The sequence below is a fragment of the Xyrauchen texanus genome, chromosome 8, assembly GCF_025860055.1.
Source record: "Xyrauchen texanus isolate HMW12.3.18 chromosome 8, RBS_HiC_50CHRs, whole genome shotgun sequence".
NCBI lineage: Eukaryota > Metazoa > Chordata > Actinopteri > Cypriniformes > Catostomidae > Xyrauchen > Xyrauchen texanus.
In genome coordinates this window covers 10267714-10289260 of record NC_068283.1, presented here as the reverse complement: position 1 = coordinate 10289260, position 21547 = coordinate 10267714, and the positions used below count along the sequence as shown (strand labels likewise).

Genomic DNA, 21547 nt, shown 5'->3' with positions numbered 1-21547 from the left:
TATAACAGCCATGTTATGAATTGGAGCGGGCTGATGTGTTTCAATACCTTTATTTTGAGAGCAAAATTAATAGCCAACAAACTAAAATAAATTCATTTAAAATAATTTGTTCAGTTGAAGTTTACAACAGCTTGATGCCGGTGATGCACAAGATGATTGACATAGACAATGGGCCCTGTGCAGTGCTTGGGGCCAAAATACTGTACATAAACACAAGACTCTCACACCTAATGTGAGATATACAGTACATGTATACTGTATGAGAGAAATATCTTCAGAGAATTAAATTATAGTTTAAATGTTTATCTGAAAAAATGAATGCAAATTTGAAATAGTTAAAAATAGTAACATTAAAGACACGTGCAAATCAAGGTACAAAGGAGCAGGAAACTTTATTTTTATGTTGCGATCCAGTTGTCTTTATTCTGACAACTGTCACCAGGACTGAGGCAATGATAATTCTTAGTTTAAAGAATAATTCACCCATATAAAAAATATATATATATATTTTTTTTACCAAAACCTATCGTTGCCTTCAGAAAACTTGGAATAGACTACATATATTTATTACTGGAAATTTATGACATTTATTAATTAAACAATACATTTTCAGTAATTATCATGATTAAATTATGGTAGAGTACATGATACATTGCAACAAACAAAAAATCAACACATATATATATAAATATACATTTTCATTTCATAACAAAATTGCATGAAATTAAATTGTGTAATTTTTAATAAAACTTAAACTATTTCGTTTTTTATTTCATTTTGTTAAAGATTACTCAATTACATTTGATGGGCTTTTGTTATGAAATTATGAAATGTGTAAATCTTTAAAAAAAAATTAATTTGAGTGTAAGACGCACAAGCCGCATGGACTAATTTGACAATACTTTATAGTGAGGAACTATCAACTGTCATTGTATTGAGAAGATCATCAAAACTTTTTTTGTGTGCTGCATAGGAAGAAAGTCAGACGGATTTGAAATGACATGAGGGTGAGTATAGTATGACAGAATTCCCAAGAGGTTCCCTTCGTTAACATTAGTTAATGCTTTAGATATAATGAACTAAAAATTAACAATATAATTTTTTACTGCATTTGTTAATCTTTGTTCATGTTTGCTAGTGTGGCAGGGCGGAGGGTGGGGCCGGGTCATGATTTTAGATACTCGGCCCCTTATCAGTCTAATCAATCCTCCGAGAGGGATAAAGGCAGACTGCGGAATATTAGTTATATTGTCAAGCCAGTTCTCGCCTCCTTTCCATTGAACTGCTTTACAGTTGGTATATGAAATTGTTCATTGTAAGTTCATGTTAGTTCATGGTGCATTAACTAAAGTTAACTAATACAACTTTTGATTTTAATAACGTATTTAAATATCATTGTTAACAATGATATCAAATGGAACCTTGTAAAGTGTTACCTTTTAATTTTTTTGGGTGAACTAGTCCTTTAAGGCCATAATTAGCCCTGATCTTTGACCCCATAACAATTAACCTTAAACCTTCTGAATGTAATGGGTTGAATGGTCACTGCACAAACTATGTGAAAGTGAGAAATGGTTATTGTTAGACACGCTCTAAGTAATGGTTTCAGTTCTAATAGTCAGCTAATTTTGGTCTATAGTTCTATAATACTTAAAGAGATCTACCAATAATTTTTCCATTCATCTAATCATTTGAAATCTGCCATCTTTGTTCTCAGTTCTGGTCAGGGACATTTTTTATTAAATTACTGTAAATGTCAAGATGATCATAATAATCACTCTGAAGCTGCAGGAAAATGCCATCGTGACAATGCATACACAGTCCCAAACCATTTAGCAGAGCTGTGATGTCAAAGTCCATTTCATGCTCCAAAAATCAGCACTCATATAACTAATATATTAAGATATCTAATATAATTAAATACTTGTGATTTACATTGATATGTTGATTCAAAAAATGCATTCTATCTGAATACATGGCAACTTTTGAAAGACAATTGGTGAAAGATAGTTTTTGCTTTCAGATGGTGTAGTTATGGCACCTACTGTACCAACAGGGGCTAAATTTACCATGCTAACCTATTGACTGCTTGGTTTAGCTAGTCTTATTCTCATACCTCTCAGTTTGGATGCATGAAGTTTTTGTTGATTATCTCGGTGGAATTTCAAGATTGGCTGGTCACGTGATGCTGGCCAAAATCAGAGACTCTAATGTAGAATTAAAAGTTGTTCTTAGCAACTAATTAGGACAACTCATGTGAGTGTACATTGTTTTAAAAATTTTGGGTGTCAAACTTTTTTTTAAGTTAGTGTAACTTTTCATTGAATCCAACTGTGGATTTACAAAAATTTTACCAACACTTTTACCATTTGGTAACATTCTAAACCATGAACAGACCAAAGTAGTTCATAGCAGAATTTGACAACACCAGTGTGCAATTTTTAATCCTGACAAAAACAGAATCACCTTTGAACAGGTGGAACACCCCGCTGAGATAACTGTTGTCAATGGTTCCTGGCCTCTGTTTCGGAATGGACCTAGTGGACTGGAGAAGCAAAATCTCTCCCCCTGTGTATCGAGGTGTGATCTTTAGTACAGAGTGATAGAATATGAAGCTGTCCACCTTTAAGCTGATCTTAGAGTAGACTGAATAGAAGCCTTCCCTCTCTATGATGAGCTTGCCCTCATTGACCTTGTGTTTTACATGGTGAAGGATGGATTCCTGATTCTCCGTCCACAGCAGGACTCCATTAGCAAGATGCTGACCAGCTAGATGGGAAAGAACAGCATGAGTTGCATGGGATGCTGGTGTGCTGGTGTCCACGCCAGGCTTTTTAACTAGCTGATACACCTACTGACAAAAAACCCCCAGCTAAAACCAGCTTAAAGCTGGAGAGTGTCTCTTTTTTCGGTGTTAATATACTTTCTCCTATCCCAACTTAATATGCAGATACAACAATAAGTAAGTATGATGATTCAAACCATGATTCTGTATTTGTTTCAAACAGATACAATGTGTAATATTTCAATGATCAGCTGTTTTCACTCTAAATAAAGGGTTTAAAGTAATACAGTATGTCAATGTTCATGTTCATAATGTATATTTTGTACTTAACAGGTTTTTTTTTTACCCAGACATAAAACTGTACGCATTTCTTCCAGAACAGAAGGGTTAAACTAGCTAAGACCAACCAGACCTATATATTTTTTTCCTTTCCAGCAGGGCCAACAAGACTTCTTTGGTTAACTAGTTTCACCAGAATGACCATGATGGCTGACCAGCATTTGGTCACTGGTTAACAGCATGGCTATGCTGATCCATCACCTAGATCAGCTCTTAAATGAATATTCCAGGATTAAAACAAGTTAAGCTTCATCGGCAGCATTTGTGGCAAAACGTTGATTGCAACAATTTTTTGCAACCCAAATTTGTCTTTTCTTTTTGAAGAAAAGGAGAAACAAGTCAGAATAAATTTTTTTTGTGATCAACATTATTCTACAAATGCTGTTGATTGAGCTTAACTTGTACTGAACCTGAAAGTGACGTGGAGGGAGTGGCCGGCCCGTGCACGGCCGGCGCTGAATCAGCTGATCAGCGGGAGACAGATAAAGGGGAGCCGGAGACGCCAGCTCCAGAGAGAGTGAGATGCACGTGGCCGCGTTATATGTGTCAGTGTTTGCTTATGTTTGCTTTATGTTGAGTTTTTATTCAACTTTATGCATACTGTTCAGCAAGTTCCCGCCTCCTTGCTCATCCTTTATCACTGAAATATTGGTTTAACAAGCCTGGAAATTCATGCAGGTTTTTTCAGAAGGGTTTTTGTTCATGGCAAGTAAACCAAACCTGTGTGCCACTATGTCCTCACACATGTGCAAAATAATGAAAAACAGCTCAGAACTTACTTGTTATATGTGCCACTGGTTTTGATGGCTTCACAACTCCAACTGGTTTTTGCTTGGGGGGCACAGTATCTTCTTTCTCTATGATATGCCAAAAATACATTGCCGTAAATGCAATCTGAAATTGCTCATATGCCATGTTGATGTATATTAAAGAATTGATTGAAGTGCAAAAACAATATTATTCACTGTTAAGCAAACTTTATAACTGTGCAACAATACTGGCTGGCAGAACATGTAATCTTTACCTTGTTTTCTCATGGCAGTCTGTGGATCATTTGCGGAGGTCTGCAGAAAATAAAAAGACCAAAATAAATTTGTGTGACATTTTTGTGAGTCTATGACCATTTAATTGCCTTGGGAGAAACACACGACCCATATTTGAATGTACCACATCAGAGAAATTACAATGAAGTATCGTGCATTGCCATTGTATCTAGCTTCATATTAGCAGATCCATTCACTTGATTTAATTTAACATATTTCCTTTATTGGGTTATATGTGGAAAAATCTACAGACATTCGCTTTAATTAAAAAATAAAATCAATAAATCATACTTTCACTGTCTATAAAGATTTTGTCTAAGAAAATGCAGTTCTTCTCTTCATGCCACACTCTCTGTTCAGTTATGTAACGCTGTGACATTTCCCCCTTTAATATTATGGTTTGGCCTTTCTGATCTCAAACTTGAGGAAGTGACATTATCAAAGTCTTCCATTTTTACCTGTCTTATACTGGCATTGTCAAGCTCAATATTTTAACTTTGTCATGGGATAAATCACAGCAATTAGTTTTATTATAGATTTAATTTTTTCTTAGTACAAAATTATAAAACCCTAAAAGATTTTGCATGTAACAATGTTAAATGGTCATTGCAAAAATCATGTTTTGAAGGAGAAATGTCATGGTTCTATTCAAATTAATACATTAATTCCAAACTTAATGTGACTGGTTGAAATGCTGTAGCTCTTTAAAGGTAAGTTTAGGGTTAGTAACAGTAATTATTGATTCTTCTTAAAGCTAGGATGTGTAATCCAGAGAGGCTAGCAGTTAGCAAGCTAGCTTTGAAAGCATAGAGCCCGCCATCGCTGTAGAGTTGTCAAAAAGCCACACCTCCTTTATCAAACATGAACACACACAAACAGAGCAGATTCTGAGCACAAGGATGAGAGTTGTGTTGGGGAATCAATCGTAATGGTTTCTGATTACCTCATGTCTCATTAACAGGTTACATTGACATTACAATAACGAACGTAATTATCGTGCTCGCTCTGCACAGCTTTAAGGAACCCGCGCTGACGACGTGTGATTGTCTGCGTGAACAAGTTGCGAGGCGGAATGCAAATATAGATTGACAGACAGGAAGGACATCCTATCATTACATTCGGACAGAATGCAATTGTTGGTCGATCATTTTTCAATCCTGTCTCTTCCACAGATCAGCAAACCTTGGAACACTTTGAAGCCTTTCTTGGGTTCTTGGTGACCGGCCATGAGACGGGTGGCATCTGCTTTCTGCAGGTGGCTCGATGCCGGGGCCAGCCTACTGGGGCGGGCTGTGGGAGAGCCAGTATTGCTCCCGCAGGGAGACGCCCTTGTCGACAAACAGACAGGTGTGCGAGACATTGCGTCGCCCCGGGGCAGGATGTGTTGAATGTTCCCCGTCTGCCTTTTAACCACTGAGGATTGCTGGGCAAAATCCTCTACGGTGCCGCCGAATAGGCCAAACTGGTTCGACCAAGTTGGGCCAAAGGTGGCACTCCTGGACCACTAAGGTGGACATTGCCTGCCCAAGAGACCATGGCGTAACCATCATCACTCGAGGGCGAGACCAGTCACTGAGCGCAGCTCCTGCATAAATCTAGAATTCTAGTCAGAACTACCCTTGTGCTGTTCTTTGAGCACCGCGGCTTGGTGCACTTGCAGAAGAGCCATGGCATGCAGGGTGGAGGTGGCCTGTCCTGCGTCACTGTAGGCTCAGTCGTGAGTGACGACGTAAACCCACGGGCCCTGGACAGGAGACTCAGGCGGCTCCGCCAGGTGGTGGCGCACTGCTGGCACAAGTGCACCGCGATCGCATTACCAACCTGGGGAGTCGCCGAGCACCCCCTGGCAGCCCCACTGTCGAGGGTAGTGAGAGAGGACGAGACCGTGAACCGGGTCCGGGCAGTAAAATATTGCGTGAGCTCATCATGCACTTCCGGGAAGAAAGGTATGGGGGCGGGGCGTGGCCATAAGCGGAGCTCGGAGCCCCGGGACCGATCACCGGGCTGCAAGAGTTCAGGGGGAGCGGAGGATTCCACTCCATCCCGACACTTGCAGCTGCCCGGGCAAGCATGGCCATCAGCTGCGCATGGCGACAGACTGAACCAACCCACTCTCCGATGCTGTAATCGAAAGCTCATCCACTTCGTGATCCACGAACACGACCGCAAACTCGCCCTGAGATGAGCCGGCAGTCACATCGCGGACTCGTTGGGGCACACGAGCGTGCTGGGGAATGGGAGATCCGTGGAGGGTTTCCTGGCAGAGAAGCTCCCATTGAAATCCCCAAATCACCCCCAGTGCTAATCGACCCCACCTCATACCCGTGGGTAGAAGGACTGAGTCGGGGAGCCACTGGAATGGCTTTCCATCTTCCGAGAGTAAGCTGCGACCACAACGTTGCCAGAATCATGCCCTCGCAGTGAGAGCATGATCCATCCACAAGCGCTGTCCCTGCGTGGGCAGTGCCCAACACGAGAGGCAGCGATAGTGGCCATGGGAAGCGGAGAGGTAACGATCGCAACCAGGAAATATACACAAACGAAAAAGGCATCTTGAAAAATATGCTTTTTGTTTGCGCCACACTTTTAGAGGAAATTAAACTCTTTTATGTGTTTATATATATATATATATATAAGAGTTAAATATATATTTATATATATACATATAAACAAAGTTGTTCGCTCCGTAGTTTTCTGCTGCTGAAGCGCCCAGGGGTATTTGCTCAGCACAACCGTGGTGTGCGAGGGGTAGGACTGATGGAATGCGCCGTAGATCCAACAGCGTAGAGAGATGAATGGAGGCGGATATAGCTCTGTGAACTTCCTCGCTCGGCTCCGAAGAAGACATCTGATGTGTGTTTGCAGCGTCACTCCTTTTATACCAGTATGTCCGGGGGAGTGGCATGCAAATTGCACACGCCAATTTCCATTGGCCTTTTCTCAAGATCAGAGATGTCTGGGCTCCGCAGGAGCAACCCCTAGTGTCAACTCATTGACACAACGTCGAGTGAGTGACAGATAGGGAAGCAATGTAATGCAACTGAAAAATGTTGTTAAATTAATAGCGTTGCATGAAGTTAGATACTCCCGTTGCATTAAATAATCGGATTATGGTCATACAATCCTGTTTTAATTTGTGTCAAAACTGTACATCAGATTACTCTGTTGCAGGTTTGTTACAACCTTGTTTCTCGTAATCAGGTCTTTAAGACCAAGTTATAGGTCAGGTAACCACAGCACACGTAGTTTCAGCTCCAGCAGGTCGGTCCAGCTGAAAGTCTGCGAACTGCAAGTAAAGGGAGAAACCTTGTATCTAACCAGTGTACATTATATACATACACATATTTATATACGGTGGGGTCCAATAGTGAAAATGCTTCTATTTTGCAATCTATTCTAATGTAATACATCTTCCAACATTTGTTAAATAATATTATCAGCATAAAAATTTGAGAGAAAAGTTTAATGGAAAAATGTAAATGAATTTTTGATGTCTTAGTATTTGGAATGTCCACCATTTGCTTTAATGACAGCATGCACTCGAACTATCATGGACCACATGATGATCCATGTTATCATGATTTGAGATGCATCTTTTGTCCTTTAATTGCACTGTAAAAAAATATCTGTAATTTTAACGGTAAAAGACTGTAAAAATGCTACAGAAAATAAAAGTTAATTGATTAACGAGTATAAAATGTTAAATATACAGTCAAAATTTGTAACATATTTTAAAAGACAATACAGTAGTTTTTACAATAAAATGTAGTAATAAACATTTTTTAGATGTAAATAGTATGATTTGCCTGTATAATTAATGGTAAAAATGTGCATTATTTTTAACAAGGGTACATGTACTTTTTACAGTAAATTATTGTTAAAATTACAGTAAAAAGAATTTCCACAATTCCCTGCATGACCCATCATATTTCATTATATTTTATGGGAATAGTTATGTTTCTTCTTATTTTTAATATCAGTTACATACATTGGGGTGTTCTGTGTTATATTAAATGTAGTTTAGATAATGTTTACTGCATTATTTAAATGTAAAATGTGTTACTCTGATTGATTAACGGTGATTAACAATTCCTAATAAAGCCAAGAGCAGATTTTTTTTACAATGCCAGCATGGTCATGTCAATTACAAGTATTAAATTATAAAATGTATAAGTTGTTCTGTAAAATTGTTTACATTTTTACTGTATTTTTACATAATTATTCTGGCAACTAGAGCTGCCAGTTTTTGTTTTGTTTTTGTTTTTGTAAAAACATGATTTTCTTTACAGTGTGGAAGACAGGGAAACTGATCTTCTGTATAAAGGAGTTAACATGGTCACAAAGTTTCTTACATTTGATTATAGTGACCTAGAAATAGTGCTTAACAATCTGAAATATTTCTTCTTCATTTAACATCATAACTTTTTTGTTTGTTTGTTTGTTTGTTTAAAATGGTTTTAAAATGGTAAAACCTTCCATTTATGTCCAGGTTTAGAGTTTCAATGTATATGTGTATGACTGCATACACATGCACATTTGTGTGTCGACTGCAAAGAAAAAGCATGACTAAAGAAAAGCCAATCAGTAAAGACAAGTAACCCAATATTTTGGGACAGAAAATTAAAGTAAGTGTCAAAGTATTGCCTAACTTTGTTTTTCTCAATTATTTTTTCATTGTACATTTTTGTTATATATCCTGAGATGTAGCAGGTGATAAAAATACACTTCAACTATATGAATCTTTTTATAGTGCTTGCTACACACCACAACGTTGTCAACACCCAACTAACATTACCTACATAACATCTGTCACCTTTCTTTGTGTGAAAGGAAACAGCTTCACAACTCAAAACTTCATCAGACCGAAATATCAAAAAAGAAAACTGATCAACAAACAGAAACCAGCAATAAACATGAAGGGAAGGAACTGGCAGTGATGCATGAGATGTGGAGAAGCTTTCTCTGCACTGTGATGCATCTGAAAATGTCACATAATGGTACTTACAGGCTTGTCTTTGGATGAGTAAAGATGATAGATGAAACAGGCCTCCACGGCCATGCCACACAGAGCCACAATGACCAGGACCAACAGCAGTGTCTGGGTCGCCCTGTGCCACTTCCTCCGTCCCGGTTTGGGGGGCAGCGGAGGTGCTCTGGCATTGCTGTCCACCACGAATACTGAGGGATACTTAATACTAACTGGAGCCATGTCCACAGCTTCTCTCTGGCCACTTCAAAGATGACAATTCAACATCCAGAAGAGGGGATGCAGTTCTACAGTGAAAGAAAAGACCAACTGCACACAGAGCGCATGAGACCCACCCTAAGCGTGAGAGATAACCATCAATCATAAAGACCTCAGGTGGGCGGACGGTTCTCCACGGAGTAAAAAAAACCTCTCAGACAAGTCTCACACATAATCTGCCATAACAAAACAAATCAATTTAAATAGTCCAACCATTTTCCAAAAGATGAAAATGTCTTTACTGACGAAAAGGAAAGATCTTCTGATCTTCCGCATTTTGGACATGGAAGGTAGTCAGTTCCGGTCTGGGTAGGTTAAGTGGAATCTATTTAAATGGTAATGAGCGAATATGATGTCACAAAAAAAATATTTAGGATGCACAAATGCCCACACAAGGACAGACACATGCTTATAGCCATTCAATGAGCTCACCAATTCACACCTTCCTCTCTGCTGTGTATCAACTCTCAGCCACCACTTCCCCTCCCATGCATACACACACTCTATGTTACCATGTTAAGGAATATTTCACCCAAATCTCCATTTATTCATCCTCTCATGATTCCACCCCAGTATACTTTTTCTGTGGAACACAAAAGGAGAATTTGAGCAGCTTTTTTCTTTAAAACAGCAATTTAGCTAGCTAAGTTACAAACTACTCGACAGAAAAATGTGCTAAGCTAAGCTAAAAGCTATAATTTAGAGAAAGTAGATAGCAACACTACACGTTAGCAAACAAATAGTTTTGCTATTTGTAGTGACACTACTGACAAACATTCCAAGTCTTCCAAAGCCATACAATAGCTTTGTTAGACCAAAGTTTAAGTCATTCATTCCTGAAAATATATAATAATATACGTCAACATGATTTTGGAATGATAAAAATCTTTCTGTGGCGACAACTTAGTTGCCATAAGGATGTACATAACACCATAAACCCTAAAACGACTGTAAAAATGACAATTTAAACAATTTTACAGCTCAAATCAGTCACATGTTTTAACAGAAGAATTAAGGCTTTTATAAAATTATAAATTTCACATTTCTGCCTTGATTTTTTGTGGTAATCAATGTTATACCACATGTTGTTGATTGAGCTTAACTTGTATTAAACCCGTAATATTCCTGTACTACGGTTACGGTGCTTTTTTGTCCTTTTTAGAGCTTGACAGTCGTGGTTACTATAAACTGTACCTGTAAGGAAATGAGCTGTGTGAACATTCTTCAAAAATGCTCCTTTTGAGTTTCACCAATTCAATAACAGCATAAAGATTTCGAACAACATAAACAAGAGTAAATGATGAGAGAATTAGATTTTTTGTTTTTTTTTTGTCATAAATTCTCCTCCCTGCCCAGTAGGGGGCGATATGCACGAATAATGTGAATCACCAATAACAGAAGAAGGAGAACGGGAAAGTGAAAGTGAAGGAAAAAGGACTTAAATATGTATCTATTTCTCACCCACAACTATCATATCACTTCTGAAGAAATGGATTAAACCACTGGAATTGTATGGATTACATTTATGCTACCTTTATGTGCTTTTTGGAGCTTCAAAATTCTAGCCACCATTCACTTGCATTGTATGGACCAACAGAGCTTAGATGCTGTTAAAAACCTTCATTTTCTGTTCAGCAGAAGAAAGAAAGTCATAGGCTATACATCTAGGATGGCATGAGGTTGAGTAAATGATGAGAGAATTTTCATTTTTGGATGAAATATTCCTTTAACCACTTAAATGGCTTAAGGAAATCGGCATTCACATTTACATGACGTTTCAGAGCGGAAATAGCAACTCAAAAACTCACAATATTCATTCAATCAGTCCTTGTCTACTAATCCATTTAGTGAATTGACTATATAATCACACCGTTAGTTTTATATTTGACATTCGTTTGACATTTGTGACGCTACCCATTAAACTCGCCATGCAAATCATATTTTTAAGCCAAACCAACCTGGACATGCATGAATAGGTTTTTTTGTCTAGCACAAAGCTGAATTAAAAAAAAAAAAAAGAGATTTGTTTTCATATAAATTTTATTAGCCCTATAAATCAATAATTTAACTATTTGATATTATGACACCACAACAAATATGAAATGTTCTTAAAAATATCCCTTTCATGACACAAGACTCTGTTTGTGGAATTAATGTTCAGTACTATTTATACAGATATTATAATTCTATAGTCATTGAGTTTAATAGATTTATAGGGATACTATATAAAAAGTACTGAGCATTTACTCCCAAAACAAGTCTTGCGCTTTATAAAGAACAATATTCTGAGTGTTTTACAGTTGGTTTCATGTCTCTAGTTCAGTTTAATGGAATTAGATTATTACAAAAATGTACACTTCTATATTTATTTGAAAACATATAGAATGTAAATTCCACAAACAGAGCCTTGTGTCCAAAAGGGATATTTTTAAGAACATTAAATATGTTTTTTGATGTCATAATATCAAATGGTTAAATTTTGTAATTGATTTATAATAAACATTTATATGAAAGCAAATCTCTTTTTTTATGTACCTTTGTGCTAGGCAAAGAAACCCCATTCATGCATGTCCAAGTTAGTTTGGCTTGAAAATGTGAGTTTTTTCAAATAACTTTACCTCACTGAACAAGTTTATGTTTACCTATAGGCCTACCTGTCTAACGGGGACTTACATTAGACTTCACAACAGTCCATAACCCAACCCTTAAAGATTGTAGCCTACTCGTGTGTATAGCCTATTTATGAAGAAACCTTCGAGGAAATTTGGTACATTTACATTTAGCAAACTTCAGGGGACATTTTGCAGCAAATTGGTCGCCAGAGCAGGTTACACTTAAAGAAACTTGTCTTGCAGTATAAAACCTATTCTAACACTCCTGTCAACGAAGCTGTCCACACAGAAATCGCGCGCGCTGTCATTCAGGCGGCCGAGTCTCGACGTCGGAACACGAGTTTTTACGCGACGCTGCAAAACTAGAACGCCCCCGGTATTATCAACAAAGCAAACTTTCTAAACTCGACGCATTCAGCAGCGTGGGTCCGCGAGAGTCCACAATTATGCGCTTGCAGTGTCTACTCACACATACGGCAATGGTAGCGTTCTAGTTTTGTCGCGTCGCCTGCACTTCAGACAGGCTGTTTGAAACGGCTGCTCTAGTGTGTTTATTAAAAGCGCAGTAATGCAGTGCGTTCAAGAGGCGCATCTCGTCGTGCTGTCGCTGCTGCTGACTCTCAATGTGGATTTGGGATTCGCGTTCGGATCGAATCTGGACACAGAATTCACTTTCCTTCTACCTGCCGGAGGAACCGAGTGCTTCTTCCAAACAGCCACAAAGAACGGCAGCATGGAAGTGGAGTATCAGGTATTTATCAAAAGGAATCAATACATTCAATCGCTGCAATAAATTAGCGGTCTCTAGAAGAAAAGGAGTAGCCATCAAACCTTTGTCCACAGTTTCTTGTCATTACATTCAATTATATTTAACTGTCACTTTTAATAACTCTGCTAGCAGGTTTGCTTTTGCAGAATGATCAGGAAGTAGGAGAGCAGTTCCTTTTATAGACGCACATTTAGGTCAAAGTGCATTCAGAAGTTTCAAGCACTGTGTATGTTTTCTCCACAGTTTTGGTGATACTCCAACATGATTCACATTCAATTCAGTTGCATCGTTGGAAGACGATGGAGTAATCATCATTTAGTCCTATTTTTCATTTTTAGACATGCAACAATGAGCAGCATTCATTGCAGTAGTTATTTGTGTTGTGACCTCACATAGTTTAATGTGCCACATGTCTGGGGTCTTGTTTGGGGAGCCAGTCCCCTTTATTTTAAAATGGGCACAGCTGCAAAACAGCTGACCTGAAGCAAAGCTCCATTGCATCTAACAGAAGGATCACTGTATCGAATAGTGCTGCGTGCCACACTTTATCTCCAGTAACCGCACACTGGCTGTTCGTTGGACTGCTTAATCAGTCAGTGGAAAATAGAATGTAATTTGAATATGGAAAAAAGAGGGCAAATAATGATAATGTAGCTGTTAAAGTCTGCTCAGATAAAGATGAAGAAAAAAAATATGTGCCACTCCGTTTTAGTCTGTAAGTTGCTTCCTATGTAGAGTATTCCAAATATGTCACCTTAGAGAGCAGCATAAAATATGTAGGGTGGTAGTTAAAGGAATAGTTCACCCAAAAATGAAAATTCTCTCATCATTTACTCACACTCATGCCATCCCAGATGTGTATGACGTACTTTCTTCTGCAGAACACAAATAAAAAAAAAAGATATTTAGACGAATATTTCAGCTCTATAGGTCCATACAATGCAAGTATATCGTGACCAGAAGTTTGAAGCTCCAGAAAGCACATAAGTCTTGACATAAGTAACAAAACATGTGCTACAAAACATGTTCAACATATGAAAGTCATCTTTATGTTAAAAATCAAGAAATTCATAATAATGAGTCACGGGACATCATGTGAGGAGCAGACGTATAAACAGCGAGCTCTGCGTACTTTGCAAATGTTTTATTATTTTGATGTCATATAAAACAGTCAATATGGCAAAGAAGTCAAAATCCTCAGGCTCTGGAGATATTAAAAGACACTTACGTGCTCAAGCTGAAACCTCTGACAGGCCAGCAGACCAGGGACTCAGTTTGGACAGTGTGGTGGGAGAAATCCAGCATCAACTGTTCAACATGTCTGAGATGATGACGAAAGTTGTTGCCGACTTAGAAGATTTGGCTGTAATACGTCGATTGATTACGGTGATGGAGGTGGAATTTTCTGAGTTGGTTACAAGAATGTGGGACTTTGAGAGATTAATCGATTATCTGGAGAGAGAATTAACTGCTAATCCGCTGGCAACCAAGATTGACTCTGAACGAGTTTACGATTTGGAAAATTGCAGTTGGTGAAATAACGTCTGAATTGTTGGAATTCCTGAGCATGAAGAAACAATGAATGAATGAACATGAATGGACAAACTCTTCCCGAGTCTTCTCGACATAACAGGCCTCAAGCTGGAAATCAAGCGAGCTCACAAAAGTCCCGGCTTGCAGACCGGCTGAGGGAGACAGGCCCTGATCAATTCTGGCCAAATTTCTGAGATCACCCAATAAAGATCTTGTGTTAAGTGAGGCGAGGAGTAAAGGAAAGCTTTCTTGGAAGAATCACAAAATGTTCTTGTTCCCAGACTTTGCGAATTCGACAAAAAAGAAACATGATCGATTCAAGGACTGCAATAAACTCTTACATCAAAGGAAGATCGCTTTTTCTCTTATGTTACCGGCCAAATTGAGAATAGATACTAAGGATGGCTACAAAATATTTACATGCCCACAACAAGTCTTTCATAGAGGCAATGGAGTGAATAAGCCATTTGATGTTTCTCATGTGCCCCCTGAGTGAGTTTGTCTCGCCGTACATACATTTGGTTGTCCGAGGAAGCTGAATGCCTTCTTAGTTTATTTTGTGCTGGTTCCGCCTAGCAGCTGGAGTTTGTTTTGTGGAATAACACTCCATCGGGACAGATTGTGGATGAATCTGCTCATTCTTTGTTCTTGTGCCTCCTATTGGCTGGAATTTGTTTTGTGGAGTATTTTATATAGGACATTTGAAGGATTACATCATCTGCTGCACTTATGTAACAGTCTGCTCACTGAACATTCGTTTGACTCTCAGAGGAAACTGAACAGCTTTTTTTTTTCTGGATAGGGGCACCGGACACGGCTGGGTTGCCCTCTTTCCTCATTATTGTACTGTCTTGAACTGGAACCATTAGTAGCCACGATAAGAAAGGAGGATGATTTTCCAGGGGTGGTGGTGGGAGGTGTGGTGCATAAGCTTTTGCTTTACGCAGAAGATATTTTATTATTCGTCTCTAACCCCACTAGATCAATGACTTGCCTTTAATTGGTCTAAATCCTAAGCTTTGGCTCTGACAGCGTAGTGCCCAGTAACGAATTTTCAGCCAGGCACCTTCCGTGGCCCAAACAGGGCATTAAGTATTTGGACATTTTCTTCCCAGCTAATTTGTGTGATTTAATTAGAGTTAATTTTGACCCCTTAATATAATGTTTTTCGGCGATGTGGGTAGGTGGGCTTCATTACATTTATCTATGATTGGGAAGGTTAATGTTATTAAAATTAATTGTATTCCAAAATTCAACTACCTGCTACAATCTCTTCCTGTAGATGTCCCCCTCTCTTATTTCAAGCAATTTGAAAGCATAGCGAAGTCATTTTATTTTGAATGGTAAACGTCCCAAATTACATTTCAGTATATTGCATAGGCCGATTGACAAAGGTGGGCTAGGCCTACACAAGATTTTGTTTTATTATTATGCATTCGGTCTCAGATATTTGGCTCATTGGTCGCTTCCACCTGAGAGAGCCCCTCCCTGGTTTTGTATTCAACAGGAAGTGCTTGCCATATTTTGCCATTGCAAAGCCTTTCTATCAAACTAACTGGAGAAGATAAGTTATCTTGCATTTGCATGTGATTTGGATGAAGGAGTCCAGAGTATTTAATTCTGACATTTATTTAAATGTTGCCTCAAGCATATGGCTGAACCCTAAATTACATATTAAAAAGTCCCCTTTCTCTTGGTCAGAGTGGATTGTCAGGGAGGTTAATACACTCAGTGACCTATATGAGAGTGGAGTGTTGAGAACTTTTTAGAATTTGGTTCATCATTTTGGGATTCCCAGATCTCGGTTCTTTAGGTATTTACAGCTGCGCCACCTGCTCTGTACTATTTTTGGGAGTAGCATGCACCCCCTTAAAGTAGCAGATACTCTGGGAGAGGTGATTACTGCTTTTGGAAAAGTCATGAGGCATCAGTGTATTACTCCCTGTTAATTCAGAGTCTGGAGGGAGTGTGGGCTAGAAAACATCAAGTCTGCATCTAGAGATGCAAGGGTGCACCTTATGCAATTTAAGATTCTGACTAGTGTTATGACAAGTTATTTTAAGTGGTTGGAAGTCGAATGGAGCACCATCATTTCCAGAGTGGTGTGCAGAGATGGTGAGGGTGGCAGCTTTTGAAGAAAGGGTATCAAGAGTATTGGGAAATTTGGACTTGTTTGTGGGAAAGTGGGGCAAATATCTGGTGTTTTTGGAGGGCTCTCGGGGAGGGACAATGAAGAGAGGGGTGTAGTTGTTATGTGTGTGATTATTATATTAAAAAAAAATCTTATTATTATTATTATGGGGGGTGTTAAGGATTGATTCTGTTTGTATATGTTTTTTCTTTTATTTGTTTGATATATGAATCAATAAAAAATGTTAATCACAAATTAAATTCATTATTATAAAAATACTAAGTTACAATAAGTTAAATCTAAAGGAAATGTATGTACTCAAGGGATTTATTACTTATTTTTAAGTAATTTTATTATAATTTCATTAAATGCATGCTCTATACTTGAAAGTGCTTCTAACTTCACGTGTCCTTAGCAAGAGGTCACAATCCTAAACTGCCAAACAAAGTGTTTAACAATACAATAAATTCATAAATATAATTATCAAATGAAAGATAGGGATTTGTAAGATATCAAACAATACACATATTTTCCATAAAAAAATACAAATTAAAATCAAAGTTGTGTCCAATTTGTGTTCTCCAGAAGAAAGTAAGTCATACACATCTGGGATGGCATGAGATTGAGTAAACGATGAGAGAGTTTTCCTTTTTTGGTGAACTATTCCTATAAATTTCCATGTATTAGGAATGGATTGTGCATTAAGAAAGTAAATTTGATTTGGTCTTATTATGATTGATTCAGCGATGAACAATTCATCGGTGCACAGTATTCCAAATATTAAGTGTTTTGTATTTTTTTATCAAAATGTGTTAGCTTGCCCCGCCTCTTTTTGGCTGACATCAAACAATCTGAATTAGTTTTTTCTGAAATACTCCAATTATGGAAGGAAAAGGGGTTGCAAACATTTTATGTTGACTTTAAGTGGTGTAATGTTTATTTTGGCATTATTGGAGTCTCACATCTGTGCAGCACTAATAACCTGTCTGTGGTTCTGCAGGTCATTGCAGGCACAGGGCTGGACGTCGGCTTCACTCTGATCTCCCCCAGCGGATACAGGCTGGTCTCCGACTTCAGAAAATCTGACGGTATCCACACGTAGGTTTCATGTCCCATAGTGCACAGAGCACGACCTTCATTCATTTACTCATATGCACTCATGTTAGTTTCAGTCCGTCATAAACAAACTTATTTGCATATCCTCTGCTGGATATTTACATGCCGTCTGCAGAGCTGACATTGACCACATTTACAGAAAACATTTACCTGTTTACAGAATCCGACTGTTCCTAGCTATGTGCATAGCCATCTGAAAATGTGTAAATCACTAGCAAAACTGATTTTCATGTAGTTCATTGTTGTTCAGACTTCAAACTACTTAACAGGTTTTTGCTGCCTGTCAATGCACAAAGCATTACAGTACAGCAAGTGTGTTTTATGAGTTTATAGTGATTTTACCATGTCTGTTGTGTGGTTTACTATCAGGGTGGACTCCATGGAGGAGGGTGACTACAGAATTTGCTTCGATAACAGCTTCAGTCATATATCAGAGAAGATGGTTTATGTGATGGTGATTATGGATGCAGCAGAGGAGGATAGGGAGGATGATGAAGATTGGGCTGGTCTGCCAGAAACTGATGATTCACTGGAGTACAAACTAGAGGATATCAGGGTAAATAAATTAAACAACCAGCAATCCATGCTACTGTATCTATATTCAAATGCCAAAAAATATGTTTTTATTTTGATTTTTCATTTGAATATTTTTGGGGAATTAGAGATTGAGCACCACTCAGAGCAAGTGTGTGAGAAGATGAAACAAACAGCAGTATTAGCACTGAATTATTTCTATAGGACCAAAGTACAAACTTAGAATGAGCCGGGCATGTAAGTCTGAGACTTTATTTGTAAGGATATCCATAATGATAGATTGCATAGGTCCTTGCTGACTATTGTCACCTCTCATCACACAGGAGGCGATGGATGTCATGCACAGGAACCTGGAGCGAAGCTGGAAGATCCAGACGACGTTGCGGGCGTTTGAGGCTCGTGATCGCTACCTGCTGGAGGATAATCTGTGGCGTGTTTCCTTTTGGTCCAGTGTCAGTTTGCTGGTGATGCTCAGTGTGGCTCTCTCCCAGGTCTATACAGTACGCAGATTATTCAGTGACAAACACAGAGTTTGCACGTAGTGAAGATGAGCTGGACAGGGACCTAAAAGGGTCTTAAGGATGCTGTAACTACTGTTTGCACTGTTAGCATAGGTGAAACATGACTTATGTGCCAGGTTGTGGATGGTTCTGATGGTGTTGGTAATATATAGAGAGGATTAATGATAACTGCTGAAGAATGAAATAAAAGTATGTACTAATGTATACAGGAAAATAATCATTAAAGGAATAGTTCACATAACAAAAAATCATCATTTACTCACCCTCATGCCGTTCCAAACTCATATACCACTGTTGTTGGTTTTTTTTCCCCCGTGGAGCATTAAAGGAGAAATATTTGAAGAGTCTTTACGTAGGTCTTGCTCTACAGCTTACAACTACTAAGCTCCGAAAAGGTAAAAAAAAACAAAAAGGTAAGATAATAAAAGTAGTCCATACAACTTACGCACTATATTTTAAGTTTATTGTCAGCAACCAGATTGAAAATCCAGATGTTGTCACTATACACTGGAGAACCAATGTTGTTTTAATGTCAATGATGTTGACATTATGATGTCCAGATTCAATCAAGTTTGGCGGAATTGAAGATTATCAGTGAATAAAGCTTGTTTCACACAAAATTTTTGTATGGCTTCAGAAGACTTGGAATATAGTGTGCACCATTAGTATTATGGTCTTTTTTGGAGACAGACATGTTTATTATGAACCGTTGCTGTATGGCATGAGCTTTGTAAAGATTCTTCAAAAATGTCTACTGGTGTTTATGCAGAAAAATAGGGTTTGGCATGACAATTTTCATCAGTGAACTGTTTCTTTAAGGAACTCTCAGGTCTTTATGCCTTTCAAAGTAAATATGAGTATTTCGATATATCGGTGATTATTTAATATCTGATTTGTTTGTTTTTTAATGGACTTCTAAATTTTTTAGAGCTCAAACACTGTTAAACACCAAATTGACGAAGTAGAAACATGATTGTAGCTTGTTTGTTAATGTAATTTTTTATACATGACTGTTACATCATTGTGGTTAAAACTATTTATGAGACTTGAAATAAATAAAATTGCAGTAAATTATGACTAACACATGTCTTTTTTATTTATACATATTCATTATATGGCAGTAAAATAAAAAATCAAAGGGAACGTTTTGCTCTGAATGGTTTTATTATACAGCACATCACCATCTTATTTAGGACAATTATAACTGCTATATTGCAAACAAGTACAATATGAATTAAATCTGACCCGGATCATTAAAATTGCATTTTAAGTTAATCATAGACTGCATTGAAAAACAAATATCAGCATCACATTGATCTCTATTATCTACTCTGCCTTGATTTTTTTTTTATCTGTTTGTTAAAACTAGTTAATCTGTGAGTTCACAAAATTATTTCTAATATTCTTCAATCACACAACAACATACAAATATTCTCATTAAAGATCAAGTCTAAAATAACAAGGTTAAGAAATAATAATAATAATAATAATAAACTATTTACAACCATATTTATGAACTGGCCATTAGTGAAATAAGCCATACGTGTTTCAGTGGAGCTATTCTTGGACATGTTCCCAAGGAATTTGGCACCGAGGTCATCCCTATAAATCATGTAACAAAAAAGATCAGGAAACACAACGGTTTCCCACCAAAAGAGGAAATAAAAAATAAAAGATATCATCAGGGAGTTTCACCCCAAATCCAAAAACAATCCAGATCCAAGAAATCACAATTATGAATGAGTTATCTTTTAAACATTAAAGCTGCAGCTTCTGGAATCCTGCTCAAATAGATGCAATATTTCCTGGTTTCCTTTCATATCCTGTCATTCTTTTAAGTTTTATGTATACTATCAACACACAGCTACCATCATCAATGAATAAATGCTGCATCTTTAGTTGAACTATGAACCTAAACCTTAAAACTACTAATTGTTTTATTTTAGTAAGTCCCTTGTGATGTGTTTCCAAGTATGCAGTGACCAAAATATCACTGAAATCCCTGTGAAGAAAGTGAAGGGGAAAACACTTGTCTCTGAAATGTCAGTTCAGTACAACAGCACTCTTGATTATATTTCTTAAGTTTTAATTTCAGAATAGTTTACACAAGAGTAAAGCAAAAAATAGGACATTGTTGTGAAAAGATTACCAACTTTGGTAATTTCTCTATTATTATGTTTGGGCCCTGTAGTGTTTTTCTCTTAAAGGGATAGTTCACCCAAAAATGAAAATTCTCTCATCATTTACTCACCCTCATGCCATCCCAGACGTGTATGACTTTCTTTCATCTGCAGAACACAAATAAAGATTTTTATAAGAATATTTCAGCTCTAAGCTGTCTTTATTCAGCATTAAAGTAATCCATACGACTCCAGTGGTTTAATATATGTCTTCTGAAGTGATATGATGGGTGTGGATGAGAAACAGCTCCATATTTAAGTCCTTTTTTACTATAAATCTACTTTCAAACAGCCTCCGATGCATGTTTACGAGAGTTTTTCTGTTTTTAACGATTCACATTCTATGTGCATATGCTTTTTGGAGCTTCAAAGTTTTGGTCACTTTACTGTGCATTGTATGGACCAACAAAGCTGAAATATCCTTATAAAATATTCTTCTTGTTCTGCAGAAGAATGAAAGTCATACACATCTGGGAGGGCATGAGTGTGAGTAAATTATAAGATAATTTTTATTTCAACTATTCCTTTAATCCTTTAAATGTATATCATTTTAAAAACATAAAGCCAACTGGACCGAGACCCAGTGATTGTTTTGGTTGGAATGACATCATGTCTCACATTCTTGTCTTCTTGCAGTACAGCAGCAGTCTCCTGGTCATCCTCCTCAGTTCTGGTTCATCTTCACCACTGGTTCTCTGGTCGTCGAGGTGGAGGACGTCTGTTCAACAACAAACCCGCA

General features: G+C 37.7%; 2 protein-coding genes across 2 annotated transcripts; one reads left to right on the top strand and one right to left on the bottom strand.

Moving 5' to 3' along the window:
* Nucleotides 1-156: 156 nt before the first annotated feature.
* LOC127647763 (tumor necrosis factor ligand superfamily member 6-like) lies at nt 157-10421 on the bottom strand. Its single transcript, XM_052132218.1, has 4 exons — nt 9173-10421; nt 4149-4188; nt 3904-3981; nt 157-2769 (listed from the first exon to the last, which is right to left on the bottom strand). Exons 1-4 carry the CDS (start codon nt 9374-9376, stop codon nt 2381-2383), a joined length of 711 nt encoding a protein of 236 aa, XP_051988178.1. The 5' UTR covers nt 9377-10421; the 3' UTR covers nt 157-2380.
* A 1933-nt stretch (nt 10422-12354) lies between these two features.
* Nucleotides 12355-19680, top strand: tmed1a (transmembrane p24 trafficking protein 1a). Its single transcript, XM_052132219.1, has 4 exons — nt 12355-12775; nt 17458-17555; nt 17943-18129; nt 18431-19680. Exons 1-4 carry the CDS (start codon nt 12593-12595, stop codon nt 18647-18649), a joined length of 687 nt encoding a protein of 228 aa, XP_051988179.1. The 5' UTR covers nt 12355-12592; the 3' UTR covers nt 18650-19680.
* The last annotated feature ends 1867 nt before the right edge of the window (nt 19681-21547 follow it).